Raw genomic sequence first — 16,057 nt, 5'->3', positions numbered from 1 at the left:
GTTTCCCTGTCTTTTCCATCCGTTTCCTGCGAAACCGTCGACTTTTATCGGCACGTCGGTGTCGTGCGTTGCGTTTCCATCGGAGTAACAAGTTTCACGGACCAATGGATCTGCAGTCGAAATTAAATTGCACTCCGGGGAGTTGGCGATTACTCACTTTCTGCGCGATACTCTGCGCGCGACCATCGCCTGTCGATAATTGAGTATCGGTTTTGTACGTAATAATAGCGAGAGGGCTTACATAGGGAATGTATACGTGTGTACATTTACGCTCGCGCGTGCGCGCGCGCGCGCGTCTGTATATGTGTACACACATGTGTGTGTACAGGTGCATAGCTGGCGCCGAATAATTATGCGTTACAATGCCGGCCGCAGTTCTGCAATTTAATATTTTTGGAATATCGAAAAGAAAATCCCACAAAATAATCGATACACGTGCACAGTTGAAAGCGAATATAATACACTTTTGATCCGTTGCAGTTTATAAATTTCGTTCGTATACGAATTACTTACATATATGTAAGTAATCTTCTAATCAAGTGTTTCGTTGGAGTCGCGTACGCGCCAAAAAGGCGATCTTAATTCTACTACTGTTTATTTCTATCAACGTAGATTAACTTTAATCTCGATTTAACTTACATTTTCATCTTTTCTGGTTTTAAGAATTAGAGAAAGATAAAAAGTAAAGTTAAATCGAGATTAAAGTTAATCTGCATTGATAGAAATGAACATAAGTGATTTATTCGGGTATCGATTAATGATAATCTCTGCTTTTGATTACCAATCAAATTTTCATTGGCAATATTGCGCTCGCTGTTATTATTATCATCGATGTTCGCGGCTTATTTCGCGGTTTTCGAATAATTTGACGTTTTACGTCGGGACTGACAGGGGGAGGATGCGCATCCAGAGCATGAAACGCTTGTTTCCGTTTCGCGGCAGATACTGTCGTTGCTACTCCGCGAGCCCGTACTAATACGATACCACGCATTTGACGAAATTACAGGGCAATTTCCATCTAGAACAATACACATTCTCTTGAATGCGAGACATTATTGATATTATCGTGCCACGTTTTCTTACAATTCGTAACATAATGTTTATTATGTGACCGGATCGGGGATCTTTTCTTTACGCCGCAAGCAGCCAAGCATTAAATTGAACGCCGGCGGTAAATTGCACGGTAAAGAAGCCCGAGTCTGAATCACCGTGAGCATTGGACGGAGGAGAGTTAAGAGACTATCTGTCGTTTTTATCTCTGTAATAATAACATAATCAAAATCGATGCGCCGCACGACGACGTTATGAAAAAGAGAGAAGGCTAAAACATGAATACGCACCGCTGCATGCTGCTACATCAAATTGTATTACGTTTATCGATTCGGAGATTCGAGTAATCGTATTTCCATTAGACTTTCAAATATATTTTTAAGCTAAATTAATAATTCTGGCGAATCCGCGATACGGAGCGTGGTACATAGCTGAAAAATTAAATTCGCGGAGCACCGAGTATTCGATACATTTATTATTATTAATTTATCACACATCAGATATCACGTAACGATTTGGCTGGCGCGAGACGCTCGGCGCGGTGCGCGGCCTATTATTTACATTACGCGGTTACCTTGATGTTTCGCGCGGCGCGACCGAGGTTGCGGCGGTCGGGCGCGCGGGCAGACAGGTAGATGGAGTGAGCCGCATGACGACGCATTTATCCTTCGAAACGTGAAAGCGACAAGGTGCGAGCGCGATACGATACGTCTCAATCGCGATTATTCCTTACGAAAACTCGACGATGATCGGATCGCGCGACGACTCGTTATCGAAGTGATACGGTCGTTCGCCAAAACGAATGTCTTATTTCGCGAAATTGATGTATTCGAATCTATATAAATCTAGCTCGTCTATTACTTTTGTATTGAAACTTCTGAACGGCACATGTCGGATCGAGTAACGGAGAGATGTGTGATGTACCGGCTGTTTAATAATTGGCACTTGTTCTTCACGGGATTGCGTACGATGTTGAATTAATCCAAATTCGAATAGTCCTTTTGTTTTATGTAATTTTTAATTCGACTTTATGAATCGCGTCGTATCGCGTGGTACATACAAACTTTTTTTTTTATTTTTTTTTTAATTTTTTTCTTTGAGATTCCGTTAATTTACGAAACGTCGCGAATGTGTCGAGGCCGTAAACTGCGACATTAACAGTTTTCGAACTGTAAACAGAGCGGAAAATAAAGTTTCTCACGGATTAAATTTTAGAGATAGACCTTTCTCAATTCGGAATCGTAATTTGAAACTTTGTATTGTCAAGAAAGTATATATTGAAATTTTAAAAGTTGTGTGACACAAGTGACTTCTATATCCTCATTGTAGAATTCGACTTAAGTTTTTACAAGAATCAACGTATGTTCGACTCAATGTAAGCCGAATTATTGATCCGGAAATCGCGAACGCGTACATTATACGCATTTCTAGATTTGCTCGTCTCGATTCTTTTTTTTTTGCTGGTGTTTCCGGCTGTTAGGGGTTTATTTTCCGCGAATGTCGGCGTCGAGTGCGCTGCCGATCGCACGTAAGAACGTAAGCACTTCGCCGCGAGGGCTTTTGTCTCGTCGGCTCTTTGTTTCCCGTCGACGGGTGTCTCCTCGGCGGGTCAATGAATCGGCCTGCGCGCCGCGACGACGCCCGCCCGTGGAAATGCATTTCGTTCGATGCTTCGGGAACGTGGCGCATTGTTCGACAGTTTGCGACTTCGTGCCAACGTCGTGTTGGTCGTCCTCCCTATCGCACATCCATGGTATACGTGTGTTTATGTGTGTGAATGCGTTATATTAAATTGTCCCTGAAAATGTTCAATCTTTTCCCACACATTTTATACCCTTATTTTATTCTGTAAGTTTCTATGGCTATAGAGAGGCATAATTTTGGTTTCAAAAACATTAAACGTTAAATTTTTTCTACAATTTATTTTTGTAACTAAAGTATAGAATTTTGAAGAAAAATTATTCGTGTTTAAATATTTAACTAATATTTAATTATCTTCTCCGTTCCACTATAAAATCCGTTTTTCTTTTATAAAAAATTTGAAACGCTATCCATTTTATGCTTTTTTGTTTCAAGCATATTAAGCATTTTGGTATAATCAAGCTGAGTACAAACTAAAATTCTGTTTCAAAAAGTCTAATCGAAATTAAACGGAGGGTGGGAATTTACCGTCGCTTGCAATTTAACTTTAGATATCTAAAAGTCGCCACCTGCTGTAGGGCGTGTGTATATGCGTCAATAGGAGGCATTTGCGTTTGGATGCTCACACTCGTGTGGAATTCGTCCGGCGAGGCTCTGTTCGTGGACATTGACGTAATCGTGTCCTAGTTGCACCAGTGGCTATTACGCAAACGTGTTGTTATCGAATCGCGACCGCTTCTTTCTCTCGTGCCTCGGGAGAAGCGCGAAGAAATGGGGATTCGTCATCCCTTCGTGAATCACGCGTCAGTTATGCTGATATCTTTCCTCAATATTTGCACATTGATTACCATCATATGTTACAATGTAATCTCGTCATGTATTATCATCTCCTGCCGAGTAGCTTAACTTTAGAATGCGTGCCCTGTCGATGAACGTTTGGTCGAAAACTCCAATAACGAGAGGGTATTTTCAATAAATTGAAATCGAGTACTGTTGAGAGAGATAAAAGCGTTTAAAGTTTACTTAAAATTAACGTAGAGAAAAGAAAAACGATTTGAAAGTGTCGAAAAAGATAAACGCAAGATCTTGAGGATCGTTACACGCATTCTAGAGGATTAATTGAGCCGATTCGTTAACTTACGAGACAAAAAATAAATAGACCTCACGGAATTCTTTGACCATTCTTTTCTGACCATTGTTTTTTTTGTCGTTCCAGGAGATGGCTGTGCCACTCACGCCATTGACGGCGATCGCACAGACACCGCGGAAGGAGCACGAGTCCAAGTTCACCTTCAACCCCCATCTGGCGAAGGTAAGAATCAATCGATACATCCAACCCACTCACTCACCGTAACTGGCTCTTACATCTCGCCGATCAAAATAGCAAACGGGGAATCGAGAGTAATCACTACTCCGTTTGAAAAAGCGCTTTGACATTCGCGATTGCTAAAGCTAAAGAGGACGCCTTAATCCTTCTATGTTACCAGCTATTTCATAGAGAGAATATTTCCGGTTTAGTGGCAAATAGATTTTTTTCTATTGTTACCTTTTTTGCGATTTTTTATTCGAAGTAGTAGTAATAAAACGGAAGGTACAAGAATGAAGCAATACAAGATGCTTTTGAAAGCTATAAATAAATGTTTTATTTAGTTCCGAAGAAACGTTCGCTTTTTGCACGGCGGGGAAAGAGTTACAGTTTATCGATCATGATATTAGAATTCAAACGAAGCAGAGAACCGTGCGACGTATATATCGCGGTAACGTTTCAATCAAAATAGCGTGAACGTGAACTTCGTTGTCGAGAGCGCACATATTTTTGGGAAAAGCGAGAGGGACGAGTGTGCAAAACGGGGCGAGATTGACTTCGCGCCTGTCTCTCTCGCGAGCGTGATAACTCACAAGCGTGATATCGATCGAGCGGCAACATTTTCGGGATCGTTCGTGCCACTTGGCATGATGTCAAGCGTCGCTCGGTGTGTCGGTGTGCGCGTACGCGTGTGTGTAATTCCGCACGTGCACGTGTATATATGTAAAGACAGCGGGTTTTGTCGAGAGAGGCAATCGCGTAATGTCTTATTTGCGTGAATTAGCATTTTACGAGTGGCTCGAACGATAATCTCGCATTAAATCACAGTGATAACGCAGAGATTCGCGATAATCGTACGCGATGTAGTCGAATCTACGCGTGTATACGTATACGTCGCACACATATTACTACTTCTATGAATTTGTATCAAGAAGAGAGATTTTGGTATTACGTTTAATTAGTTACCGATATGTTTATTACTTCGCAATTAGCACATAATTTCTAATGACAAATTTGAATGAAATTATTGGCGCGTTGACATTTGCGGAGATGTCGATCGTCTAATTGAGCGTTTAATCGATCGGAATTCGCGTTCGGTTACCATTGTTGAAACACCGTTTTGACGGGCGGAACATTTGATACCTGCGGGCGAGTAATTCTGGAGCAATCATGTCGGCCGGGTGGGAAATGTCTCGGATCGCATTAATTCGAGCTAGGTCCCGTGCTACTTGGCAACGTATCAAGCGTTTGCTGCTCTCAAAAGCTGCAGCGCGCGGGCCATAACGCGCGGCGCAGGGAGGGACGCGGGGTTGAAGCGGCAGGGTCGACCGACGCTCGGTGAAAGAGAGAGAGAAGGCCCGTAAGAGCACATCGGTTTAATTCGGGGTACGTTCTTCTCGCAGCGGCGTCTCTTTTGCGGTGATGCTCATCCGACGTAAAAACCCCGTCGCTTGACCGCGCTGCGAAAAACGGTGTTATTCTGTAAATAAAACTGCGGACGAAACTAATCCGTCCGTTCACTCTTTTCAGCCGCTTGATAAAAATCTTATCGCGATAACATTCATAGATAAAGCGGATCATTTACCTTCCCGATATGAAAATCTATACTTTCTGTGCAATCGTTTAGATACGAAAGAAACAATGAAATTTATTTTTAATGGACGAAGATTCTCTAAACTATAAAGACAATAAAATAGTTTATCTTATTGTCAAATGTGAAAAAATATTTAATTAAATGCATTATTACGAAGTTAAATTATTAGATTAGATTAATTTTTATTCGATTTTATAGTTTATATCTTTTCAGCACATTTTACGATAATAAAATTAAAAAACCATAAAATAGGTCGCAAAAACAAGAAAAAGAAGCTTAGGTATATATAAAAAGTAATGTACAAAGAATAAATTTGTTAAATACCGAGTTTAAGAATAATTGCATGTTGACTGAATATTGAACAACATAGTGATATACAAAGGAAGAAGAGGAAACAAAGGAGAGAAGGAAAGAGAATAAATGCATTTACTATTGAAAGGTTTAATGATTGCGTAAAAATTAGCTTCTCTAATTTATGCGCGTTATTTATCAATCGATCGGATTTCCGAAAGCTTTTATACTTTCACCGGCTTTTACTCACCGTTTATCACACGCTGTAAACGATTTATAACGTCTGGTAGGACTTTGCATGATATTTGCAGCCCAACACGCTGCAGAAGACCGCATTGCGTATTATAAATTTGTTTCTCCTCCTCTCCTCGTCCCGCCTATACGAGACTGCGGAAGGTTTGGCGAAGAGCTGGGAAAAAAGTGCGCGCGATAAAAGAGGAGGGAAAGGAGACGCGGGGACGACGAGACCGGAGCGAAATCGGCCTCGTAAAAGTGGATTAATTCGGACCGCCGTATATATGGTGTATACATATATACCTTCCCGCCCGGGGGATCCTTTTTGCGTGCGCGAGTAAATTGTAATAATGGCCGAATGCAAAATCGCTGCCGGCGTTTTCTCCGCTCAAACGTCGCGAGAATTACTCGCGGACTTACCGGGGAATGAAATAGCGCGGGCGCGTTCGCGAAATTGCGTAGCGCCCGGCGCGGTGGTTTCCGACCGGTGGTCAACTTCGCGCTCTCGCTGATGAAAGGAATTGTTACGCAGTATAATACCGGCTTTTTGTAGACGGTATAATTACCATTTAGCAGGTAACTTAAGCAGGTGCGTGCGCTTTGTAATTCAGATGCACGCGTCGCGTGTGAGAGATATGGGAGTTTATCCTCTATCTTTTCTAATGCTATATGTCGCACGTCGCGTAATATAGTAACAGAAATAATTATTGTTACTCAAATTGATGAAACGTTTCGTGCAACGTAGACTATTAACAATGCAATTGCTATTCAATTGGAGTAGCAATGACAGTAATTTGTCTTATAATAGCATTGTCGTTAGCCTGATTTTTTTGTACGGTATTAATTTACGGTAGACACTTGGTTGCACGGCTGCAAGTTGATTATTTCACGTGAAGTTTCGCGGTGGTACCGGCGAGACTGAGATGCTATTTCATTCGCGATTACAAGAATGCGCGTAAAGGGCCGCAAAACCGCGCGATAAATTTCTATTATGCCCCGGGAGAAGGTGCTCCTTGGGTATCAAGGGAGACGCAGGGACGCGTTGTAAATTACTCGATGCGGAAACGAGAAGCGAGGAGACAAAGTACACTCTCGCGGTTCCCTTTACAAATTTTCCCAGATCCGTTTAATTTCCCGCTGTTGTTTTCACGACAACTTTCCTCCTTCGCTCCCTTTTGCAACGTTAAATCCTTACCGACGTTATTTGACAAACTATGTGTAAACTATGACCGAGCTATTTGCCGTGTGCCATTTTGTAAAAGCGAATATAATTTCCGGTAGGTATGTGCGCGACGACGTCTCGTTTGACGAGCTAGTTTTCTAAGGACAGTAAATTGAATTCTGCAAAAAGGAATTGACCGAACCGCGGTATGATCGGTTGGTCCTTTCCGGCGGAATACGATAATACGATCCTGAAAAGCCTGATTGTCCTGAGTAAACTCTCACGAGTTTTGAATTTTTCTTTTGCAGTTGACGGAAGTCGCCCCGCCAGAGCCTGCGAAGCCTCGTGAGTATCCATTTAAAGCTCTTTCTTTATCTCTTACACTTTCTACAAACTCTGCGTTGGATAAGTCATGTACACGAATGAGAGAGCGTGACATGTTCTCCCCGATTGTAATTCCTTCGTGGGAATATTACCGAGAGAAATAATCATTTCTTTTGCGCATTACGCAAGCGTGTAACGAGAGTCATTTGCATCGACGTAATTGGTAAACAGCCTCTCGTTTACGCGCACTTATTTTCATACGAAATCACTTGTTACATGTAAATGGGAATATTTAATGATTATTATCGCATTTTTTTTTTTGAAAATTGGACGCGCGGCAGAATTCTCGTCACGCACACCGCTGCATGTTCAAGTTGAAGTTTTATTAACGTCAGCTCTGAACGCGTCGCTGTCAACTTTCGAGCCAGTATACCGCAATTTTTCGCGATAAAACACACGTTGTGTGTCAGAATACGGAATATAGGATCACCGGCGGACATAATTTCTGGTAACTGTCCGCTACATTCGCCGACGATCAAAACGCGACGCGCCGCGTATATTGCTCGAAATGATATTTTATACTTTTTAAAGTCATGCGCGCAGTTGAATGGATATTAATCGGCGCGTCTGTAATTCGCGCGTGCAGTATCGATACGGAATTCGCGGGTCGATGCGACAGTTTTAAATACATATCCGCTTAACAGCGTGTTTCCATAAAAAAAAAAAGAAAAAAGATCGGGAGAAGCATTCGTTGCAGCGGAACGCGCGCCACCGAACGTAAAACCTGTGGATTCCGCGCAAAATCCCCCAATCGTCGATTTCGCGTGTGCGATTTCATGAATCAGCCATTCGACCTCTGACATTCGTTCATTTAGTCGCTTAAGCGCGCGAAATACGCGTTATTTATTTCGCTCGTGCGATCCTCGCGCGACTCATTATTTATATCGCGGTTACGCGGGCCGCTTCGCACGAAACTCGGTCCTCTATATAGTTAATCTCGTTTTCTTGCAACGTTTGTATCACTGTGAATTCATAGCTAGATGTTAAATTTAAACATCAAACACTTCAGAATAATCTTAATTTTATTACAAATAGTCTGAGTAAAAGAACTTTTATTTTTAATATTTTATTGGAACAAATAGATTGAGTTTTTAATGGACATGGATACCCAAATATTAGAATTCGCATTATAAGATTGTAAGTTCTTCGCATAAAAGATTGTGATAAGGAATAACGGATTTTCACGGAAATACTTTTACGTCGGTTGTGTGCGATAAAAGGGTAACGACGGCTTGAAAGCGTTAATATTCGCATTGGAAGCATTTAAATATTTGACATCTGTTCGCGAATAGGTACTACCGCAGCGCACCGGAAACCTTTCGGAGCGGGCAATACTTTTATATACATTAAATTCGACGTTACGGAGACCCCAGGGGATACGTTACTATTAAAAGTAAATTAACACTCTGTGTTAATACTCGCATTAATATTAATGTTAATGTCACGATTTACTAACATGATATGTTTCGTTAAACAAATAACCTGTTTATGCAGGAATTAATTACAGACCCCATCGAGAGTTGCATTCATTACAGTAAAATAGTAACATAGGCTTTGATCGATCAAACTGATTAGCGGGCGAAATCGATTTTCGCGTCGAGCGAATAATTTTCGAAGGAATCGAAATCTTCAAGAAGATCTACGGCCGCTTCGCTTAACGAGCACGTATAAGATCGCGAGAGAAAGATCTGCGGATTCGTCGATATTGCGGCATTTCGAAACGTGGCGGAAAGGGTTACTGTTTCATGAATTAACCATTCCTTTCCCCTCCGCCTTTTCCCATCGCCGTTTCCTGCCTGATACTCGAATGCCAGTGGCCACTTTACAACGACTATTATCAGGGTTACAACCACCCTTCGTCAACGATCGGGAGTCGGGACGAATTTGCTTCTCGTTGGGTAACTAGTCCCTCGCGATAAGCCTATTTCGCGCCCTTTACACGATTGTATTGTGTGCGAAAATCGCGTTGATTAAATGAGCAGAGATTTGATTCTTAAAAATAGGATGAGCTATTACTGACAATGAGTATCTTTTTTTAAATTTTTATTACTGTATTTTCTTTTATAAATATAGGGAACATATTGAGATGACAGGCAGTGTATAATATGTATAATATTTTAATATAGATTCTAATAATATAGTAGAATTATAGTAGTAATAATAATAAAATTCTTTTTATATTTTATAAAAACATATAAAGTATAAATAAGATATTTTAGTGATCATTCTAAAAATGATCAAATGATAAATATTCTAACAGGAGATTAATGGTTGCGCAAATTTTGATTGATAAAAGTTACTGTTTTTGAATAGCATGAATAACAGGTTGCCTGATGGAAGAAATTGGAATTTTTTATAAATAACGACATTATAATCATCTCGTATTTTGCATATGCAGTTGCGGTTTACAAGTGTTTTCTACGCAATTGCATTAAATGAATGACATTTCTCCGTAACCGTAAGTAATTTAGTCGGTGAGAGCTGGAAATTGTAGGGGGACGCCAGATCTTCTGGAAAGAGACAAGAATATCCGAACGAACGCCCACGTTTCTTCCTTTCTTCATCGGAATTTCGCGGAACGGCGTCGTATATACCCGGGACCGCGCGGCGCGGTTACGACTTATCAATTTATTTCTCTCCGGAATCACGAGGTTGACAGTTTCCCGTTAACGAGGTCCGGTATATCTTCCGCGAACTGCAACAAGGATTCTTCCACCGAAGAAATTCATTCGTGCGAATTTTCTCCTCGGTCGAGAGGGCCGCCCTCGCAATCGGAAAATATCGCTTTCTCTGAAAATTCGATTCGGTGCGGGGGAGAAATATATATACTCGGCGGAAAAGTCAGAAGTAGACTTATATCATTTTATCCTCCTCATTATGTCACTGAATATCAACGAGGTATAACGAGAAACAGGGAATTTCGATGTTGTAAATGGATAGCTTTGTATAAGTTTCGCGCAGACGAAGGAGAACCGTCAATTTTACTGTCTATGAATCCGCGTTTGATTTTGGTTGAATCTTCGCGTTTGAACTCGTTGGCGCAGTGAGTTTCGATCGGGTCTGTACCTCGACGCTCCATTGAGCAAATTAATGAGGACTGCGCGACATTATTGAGCCACGCAGGCGCGCACGTGCAACATCGTCGGCATGTAATACCAAACGTTGTAATATCGTGATCTGCGAGCTTGCAGTATTATTAACGCAGTGCAGATTGCGCAAACGTTATATCGAAAACCGCTTACGATTTTATTACGTGCAAAATAGACTTTAATTTCCAATTGACAGGTTCTTCAATCAATTTGGGGTTCGATTTTTGGTCAGCGTTCCTCCCATCTATTTTATCTATTGTAATTTAGAGTTGAAGTTGATTTAAATTTTTGATTTTGGCTAATTAAAATCTTTTTAATCGCTTTATCTAATTTATCGTGAGCAATCTAAATTTAGAATTCATATGGAGAGTTTATTTTTACTTTCGCCAAAGTTCTCCCAGTCGCTCCCAACTACGTTCTACCTGTTCAGATCTCGAAACTAGTTCACCGCGGGAACTCTCGGTGGAAAATTCCCCGAGGGCTGCAGTCATATTCAAGTACTTCGTGGAAAAATCCCGATGTTCCGTTAATAAATAAGGAGCGGAGAAGACTTAATTCCGCGAAGCGTATCGCTTCTTGATTAACGCGCGAGAGGCAAAAGGAGTCGAGGTCGTGTCGAGCTGATTAAGAGAGGAGGGAGACGCGTTAAACACCGGAATCCCGACACGCGTGCGATACCCACGCCCACGCCTCACGACGCGATGCACGATGCTCTTCTCTCTCGCCTACCTGCACGCGCACGCGTGCTCACGCGAGCTAAACCCATATCTACCTCTTCCACCGAGGGTGGCGTCGGTGTTAATGAGCGAAGGCGCGATCGCGTGACCGACGACCTTTGACGAACCTCGGGCCGTAGATGCCGCCGGGGGGGGGGGAATGAGGGATGAACGATTGTGCCGAACCGTTCATTCTTTATTCACCCCAACGATCAAACAACTTGACTATCGCGCGTGAAATTTCTTTTCTATTGGGAGTTCTCGTGATATCTTACGTCGAGCCCTAATGTGGCTAGTAAACTTCTGTATTGAGAATCTGAATTATTTAGGGACCTGAATTCCACATCGTCCTAAATCCAGGAAAATTAAAATTGCATGTATATCTTTGCTTGGAATTTTTTTAACACATTCACCGCCAATATTTTACGTGACTTTCACGCCAATTGAATTATTTTATGCTAAAGTGAACAATTTAACGTTTAATTTGTAGTATTAAATTGCACAAAAATTTATTAATTATTATAAATGATAAATTATATATATAAATTATAAATATATTATAAATTAATATTTATTTAACTGTCGTCCCATGACGGTCACCGATGATGAGGCATAAATGAAAAATGTCAATGTCGATCATTGGTAAATGTGTTAAATGAAAGAATATTAATTGCAATAAATATTTTACGTCTTACGAAAAAGAATATGTGTCGTCTGTTATAAGTTACGGTATAAAATTAGCAGTGCAAAATAAAATTAGCTAAACGTGTGCTAAATCTCTTCCAATTTGTCATTTTAGAATTAACGTAATTTAAATTTTCTGTTATGGAGTGTTGTCGGGTTTCTCTTTAATGTTAGGTTCCTAGATCTTTACGATGGGAAAGATAACATAAAACAAGTTTTAATGGATTTTTTGGAAAGTTTGGAACGATCAGAAATGGGAACGCATCGAAAGCGATATCGGCGAATATACGCGAGTCGTAAAAGTGTCCGGTAAAACGGCATTTTGACGAACGTCTGCGAATACGCGCGAACCGGGCGGAACGGGGATTACGATGAATTACTACGTGCTTCGCGGAGTCATCGCGAAATTCAAGAACGGACGTCGATCAATGTCGGGTTGGTTCGACGCTCGACCCAGTGAGGAGCTTCGGTTTCCGGTTCCCGGAAACTTATGCATGTTAAGGGACTTTTGACGTAACAGACCACATCCTCAATCTTCAGCTACACCATGTACGTTCCTTCACAAAGATCATATCCCTCAGAGAGATCATCTCTCTTGTTTCTATCACACTTTTCCTTTCCTCCCAATATTATTCTCTTTTTTTTTTAAATCTGTCGCATACTTTCATCCCTCTTTTTTTTCGCAGCTCTCGCTGTCTCTTCGCGCATCTTCCTTGTCATCCGCTAGACTCTCTTTCGCCCTTTGCGATCTTCCTTCTCGCGCCTCTGTCTTTCTCACTTCCTGGTCTACCGCGCCGTCACCACCCTCTCCGCTCTCCCGACCCGTCCTGCCTCGTCCTCCCGCGCTTCCGCCGCCCGCGATACGTCGAGTAGGATGAGCAAGGGCGACGAGATGAGGAGGTTGGTTGGTTTCCATGGAGACCAACCAGCTTGCACTGGCATCTCCCGGTTGAACCGCCGCCGCCGTCTATCGCGCCGCGCCGCGCGGTGCTGTGCGCTCGCTCGCTCTCGCTCGCCTCGCGAATCGACGTGGGACGACACGGCGGTAACCGGCGAAACCGAACCGTATACGCGCGGAATCCGGCTCTTCTGAATTTCATCGGGCGCCGTCATCGGAGAGGGGACGGCACACGGTGTCCGTCTATTTTCGAGCGGTATAGTTATTCCCTCCCTCCCCGCCCCGGAGAGGAGTGCTTTCGTGGTCAGGGATCGGTTAACGGATGGTGAAAATGTTTTTGGATAGATAGACACGCGGATATATAGGGAGAGTGTATGTATAAAATTTCTGCTATTTCCGTCCTCTCTCTCGCTGGCGTACGTCTCGAATTTATCGCCGCTTCTCGCTAGAATGGATGGTTATGAGGATATTATTCAGTTGCGATACGAAATTATCACTCGAGCGTGGATAACATAAAGCCCACTCTAGACAATCTATTAAATTGTGATTCTATTTATAACATTACGTGCTCTGTAATATACTAAAAACATTTGGAGAATTAGAAACGTCTACGTACAAGAGATCACACATATTTTATACATGTATCACGAATATAATTCTGCCCTGAATTCTAACGTGAATTTATAAGATCGTTTAAAAGCGAGGATATTATTTAACTGGGTGTTAGGTAATAAAAATGCCATTTGTTTCGATATTTGTAGTTTATTTATTTACTTTATATCTATACAACGTTATTATTAACTTGCAATCACATGTCCGATAAATCTCCGCTTAATTTTTCAAATACGTGAAGCAATTCCAAACAAACTATATATTTAGTATTTTCATAAAACTTCCCTCGAATAATATAAACTGTCATCTCAGTCTACGTTGACAATATTAAAATAAGGACGAAGGCTGCGTATTGACTTATTTGTCGATTAATTCAAGCGGCAAAGGGTTAGCTCGCAGGGTTAGCCGCTTTTAAGCTTTATTTCGCTTCGGTGTCAGGCGGATTCGCTCTTTATAGACTCGTCTACCAGATAATCGTAATAATTATCCAACGGATGAGAGAGACGCGTCGCGTCGCGTCGCATCGCTTCGCGACGGGGCTACCGCGACACAGGGAATTTCAGGCTTGCGGCAGTAACTCCGCCACCACCGTCACCACCACCGCGGTGCAATTCCCGTGACATTAATTATTGAAATCGCCGTCGGCGTCCCATCCAACCATCTCGCCGACCTCCTTCCCGTCCCCGCCGCGCCGCTGCAATCGCCTCGGCCGCGATCTCGAACTTCTCTCGAGCGTTTCCGTCGCCTCTCTTCCACCGAGCTGCTCCGGCTTATCCTCCGCTAACCGACAGCCCCTCCGTTACCCCCTTCCCCGTCTCGCAGCCTCGTTTTCTAGTTCGGAGGAAGTCCCTTGGGTTAACTTCGCCGAGGAGCAGCCTAGAGAGTAAGAGAGTAAGAGAGCGAGGGCGAGACCGAAGTCGGAGGCGATTGAATATTAAGCTCCGACTTCGGTCTCGCCCTCGCTCTCTTACTCGCAAGCGCCTGAGACTTGAGACGCGCGCGCGGACCAAAACGAATGTGAATTGGAACGCCTGTGCCCGCGAGAAGATGGAAAGTGTCCAACAAGATTTTATTTGTAATGAGATAGGATGTGCCGTGACTTTTTATTACGGCGCGGCGGCGCGTTTTCCATCTTGTGTCCGTAATCGTCGAGCGTGCGCTCGCTCGAATGTAGAATGATAGAAGACCCGGTCGGGGTAAGAAGGTCCGATAGGATTCACGTTTCTCTTCTTGCGCAATCTTCACTTGCCGCTTTTTGATTTTGCTGCAAGCCCCCGGCGTTCACGAGTGGCTTTAATTCATTAGGTGACAAGCTAATATCATCCATCAACCGTGGCGACTTTGAAATATCGTTAGACGGTCTGACCCACGCGAAGGGGGGAGAGTCTACTACAGTTTCGTGTTAGGCGCCACGGAAGCCGGGTATCTCCGATCTCGCGTAGCCTCGTTATCGTTCCGTTTGAACAGGTCTTAACGTCGCGAATCGTTGTTTTCTTTTCCCGCTGCGCCGCGCGATGGAAATTTCGCGGCGAGCCGGAGAAGCGCCGCGCCGCGCCGCGCCGGCGAGAAGAGACCGGTCGTGTATGTGTTTTAAATCAATATTTTGGATAGCTCACAGCGACGCGATTCGAATTTCCGGGTGGAAAAACGTTGATTGGCCGACGGGGGGAAAATGTGACGGAAAATATACGACGGGAGTCGCCGCGTATATTCTTTGTCGGACCGGATTCGCGACAGGAAATGATACCGTCCGCGCGCGAGCGAGCGAGTTGTCGAAATCGTTGCTTCGAAATTAGATTTCGACGCAGTTTGCGACAGAATACAAGATGAAACAAGCGCTTGTGGAAGGCACTTCGTATTCGAGGCGGCAGTTAAAGAGGCAAGTAGATGAAGGAGATGTGTCACGTTCTTGCGAAGTTGAATTATCGCTGTGAATCATGCTTCATTAAATCACATATATATATATATATATATAATCACATATAAATATAATATACATATATAAAATTTTATATATATATATATATATATATGTATATATAATAATCAATCTCATGATATATAGTGTTTGATAGAGTCGAACTAATGGTTCTTGTTATCAGATCAGACTAACATGATCACTCATTGAACTTCGAAGCTGATCTTAACACGGTATATCATCTTGCCACATTAATTTCAATCAAGTGTACTTTTTCTCACGAGTCAAGATTGTTCGGGGATATTAAAAATTTCACGAGAGAGTAAATTAACTTACCAATGTTGACGATAATGATTAAAAGCGGCAGACAAGTGCATCTGTATTCGACATCTGACGTTCACGATGTTTCAGGTCACTACAATATACAATAGCTTCAGTCTCGCGAAGCCTTTTTGTCGAGACTGTCATAACGAGGCGA

General features: G+C 42.5%; 2 protein-coding genes across 3 annotated transcripts in view; both read left to right on the top strand.

The window, feature by feature from the left end:
- Window positions 1-16,057, top strand: part of LOC139817122 (lysosomal aspartic protease-like) — a 161,249-nt gene that overhangs the window by 85,336 nt on the left and 59,856 nt on the right. The window lies entirely within an intron of this gene.
- The window catches only part of Lilli (AF4/FMR2 family member lilliputian), a 196,790-nt gene that overhangs the window by 136,712 nt on the left and 44,021 nt on the right, over window positions 1-16,057 (top strand). For both annotated transcript variants that reach the window (XM_071784937.1, XM_071784938.1), the window contains 2 exons: window positions 3,908-4,003; window positions 7,587-7,623. In XM_071784937.1, coding sequence (XP_071641038.1) covers window positions 3,908-4,003; window positions 7,587-7,623 — 133 coding nt within the window. The remainder of the gene's footprint in view (window positions 1-3,907; window positions 4,004-7,586; window positions 7,624-16,057) is intronic.

This window comes from Temnothorax longispinosus, chromosome 8 (assembly GCF_030848805.1).
Source record: "Temnothorax longispinosus isolate EJ_2023e chromosome 8, Tlon_JGU_v1, whole genome shotgun sequence".
Lineage (NCBI taxonomy): Eukaryota > Metazoa > Arthropoda > Insecta > Hymenoptera > Formicidae > Temnothorax > Temnothorax longispinosus.
This window is presented reverse-complemented; position numbering and strand designations above follow the sequence as displayed.